This window comes from Palaemon carinicauda, chromosome 23 (genome assembly GCF_036898095.1).
Source record: "Palaemon carinicauda isolate YSFRI2023 chromosome 23, ASM3689809v2, whole genome shotgun sequence".
Classification (NCBI taxonomy): domain Eukaryota; kingdom Metazoa; phylum Arthropoda; class Malacostraca; order Decapoda; family Palaemonidae; genus Palaemon; species Palaemon carinicauda.
In genome coordinates, this window is record NC_090747.1 from 33,262,428 (window position 1) to 33,265,422 (window position 2,995).

Genomic DNA, 2,995 nt, shown 5'->3' on the forward strand with positions numbered 1-2,995 from the left:
AGAATTTTTCTGAAATGGAATAAGTATACATCATTGAATTGCGAAACTACACGGTAAACCTGAAGTTTCTGTGGGTGATGCTTATCAATGAAATCAACCATGTGTTGATGATGTGCAAACATCTCTTATTTCAGCCGAACTTAAGATGTGCTCTACCTCCTCGATGTCCTCCAACTCACTTGACTGCGCTTGGAACTCATCATTCTGCATGGCAGGCAGCTCCTTTAGTTCCTCGGTGGTGTGCTCTTCATGATGCTCCTCGATGAGTTTGGTGATGTCATCTTCATTGACCTCCAGACCCATGATTTGCCAAGGGATACAATCTCTTCTACGTCTTCCTCTACGGCAAGCACAGGTTTAGGCTCGAGGCCAAAACCTTCAAAATCTCTGTGAGAAACAGCATGAGTCCAAGGCTTCTTCCAAGCTGAATTCTGTGTCCGTCGAGTTACTCCCTCTCAAGCCTGATCTATGATCTTTAAGCAGTGCACGATATTGAAAGGGCTCTTCCAAAACTCACGCAAAGATAAGTTGGTGCTTTGTGTGACATTAAAGCACTGCTTAAATATTTGCTGGGTGTAGAGCTTCTTAAAATTAGAAATAACTTGTAGTTCCATGGACTGGAGGATAGGGGTGGTGTTCGGTGTAAGATACAGCACTCTGATGAACTTGAACTGGTCGATGATATCATCTTCGAGTCCTGAGGGGTTAGCGGGAGCATTATCCAAGCAAAGCAAGCACTTTAAAGGCAAATTACTCTCCTGAAGGTACTTCTTGACAGCAGGGCCGACGACTTGGTTTACCCATTCAACAAAGAAATGCCTAGTAACCCAAGCCTTAGAATTAGCACACCAAAAAACATGCAGCATGTCCTTATTGACTCCATGTGCCTAGGGTTTTCAGAATGATAAAACAATAACGGCTTTATTTTGCAGTCACTGCTGGCGTTGGCCCATAGGGCAAGAGTCAACCGATCCTCCATAGACTTATGTCCAGGCATTTTTTTCTCTTCGGCGGTGATGTATGTTCGACTAGGCATCTTTTTCCCAAACAGACCGGTTTCATCACAATTGAAAACTTGGTGCTCTACGAACCCTTCATCCTCCACGATCATTTCAAACTTCTTAACAAAATCGTAAGAAGCCTCTGTGTCCGAACTTAAAGCCTTTCCGTGCAGAACAACTGAACGAATCCCGGTTCGTCTCTAAAATTTCTTGAACCAACCGCGAGATGCCTTGAATTGCTCCATTGTAGGATTGGTTGAACTCTCCCCCGCGTCTCCCCTAGAGCCCGTTGCCTTCAAGTTACAATAGTTAGCGCTGGCCTTCTCAGAAATGATCGTTTCAGTGATCATATCGCCAACAATCTCTTTGTCCTTTATCCATATTAACAAAAGGCGTTCCATCTCTTCATGGGTAGGGATGCGACGTTTTAAAATAATGGTGATCCCCTTCGATGGTTTGACTGCTTTAATGGCTGCCTTATGCTTGATGATCGTCGAGATCGTAGACATATTCCAGCCATATTGTTTAGCCAGATCACTCACAAGTACACCGCACTCATGTTTTTCTATAATTTCTTGCTTCAGTTCTAATGAAAGCATTGCCCTCTTGCTTTTCTCACCCCTACTAATACCTATACCATAACTAAGCTTCTTAGGACCCATGATTATATGTGAAACAAAAAAAAATATGTGAATAAAGGAATATAATAAACACTGTTAATAACGGAGCGAACAGAGGACCGACACACGATGCACACGAGAACAAAAACTGACCGACGCGACGCTCAATGGCGCCCCTCCGACGTGTTGCCGTCTACCGCCGTAAACAAGAAACAACGACCATCGCTTCGAGAAAATTCTATGCGTATGGTCTTCGTAGGATGCTGGAGCATGATTTCGAGTGTCAAAACAAAAATTTGATCGAGTTTTACTTCGGATGTTGGAACAATCGTATGTAGAAGCTCCACTGTATATATATATATATATATATATATATATATATATATATATATATATATATGTATATGTATATACACATACATATACATATACATATATATATATATATATATATATATATATATATATATATATATATATATATATATATATATATATATATATATATATATATATATATATATATATATATACATATATATATATATATATATATATATATATATATATATATATATGTATATATATATATACACACATATATATATATATATATATATATATATATATATATATATATATATATATATATATATATATATATATATATATATATGTATGTATATGTATATGTATATATATATATATATATATATATATATATATATATATATATATATATATATATATATATATATATGTATATATTGTCTTTTTAACATATCATCATCGCTACAAATTATTATCATTATTTTTACTTGCTAAGCTGCAACCTTAGTTGGAAAAGCAGGGTGCTATAAGTCCAGGGGCCCCAACAAGGAAAATAGCCCAGTGAGGAAAGGAAACAAGGAAAAATAAAATGATTAAAGAACAGTAACATTAAAAGAAATATTTGCTATATAAGCTATAAAAACTTTAATAAAACCAAAAGAAGAGAAATTAGGTAGGATAAAGTACCCTCGTGTACCCTTAAGCAAGAGAAATCTAACCCAAGACAGTGGAAGGCCATGGTACAGATCTATGGCAATACCCAAGACTAGAAAACAATGGTGTGAGTTTCGAGTGCCCTTCTCCTAGAAGAGCTGCTCACCATAGCTAAAGAGTCTCTTCTACCTTTACCAAAAGGAAAGTAGCCACTGAAAAATTATATTGCAGCATTGAACCCCTTGGGTGAAGAAGAATCGTTTGGTAATATCAGTATTTTGAGTTTTATGAGGACAGAGGAGAATGTGTAAAGAATATACCAGATCATTCGGTGCATGTGTAGGCAAAGGGAAAGTGAACCCTATCCAGAGAGAAGGATCAAATGTAGTA

General features: G+C 36.8%; 1 protein-coding gene across 1 annotated transcript; it reads right to left on the minus strand.

The window, feature by feature from the left end:
- Positions 1–1,201: 1,201 nt before the first annotated feature.
- Positions 1,202–1,663, minus strand: LOC137617524 (putative CENPB DNA-binding domain-containing protein 1). Its single transcript, XM_068347542.1, has one exon. The coding sequence runs from the start codon at positions 1,661–1,663 to the stop codon at positions 1,202–1,204; it is 462 nt and encodes a 153-aa protein (XP_068203643.1).
- Between the last annotated feature and the right edge of the window lie 1,332 nt (positions 1,664–2,995).

Excerpts from the sequence above, each read along its gene's own strand:
- LOC137617524 (XM_068347542.1), bottom strand. The coding sequence starts at position 1,663 with ATGGGTCCTAAGAAGCTTAGTTATGGTATAGGTATTAGTAGGGGTGAG.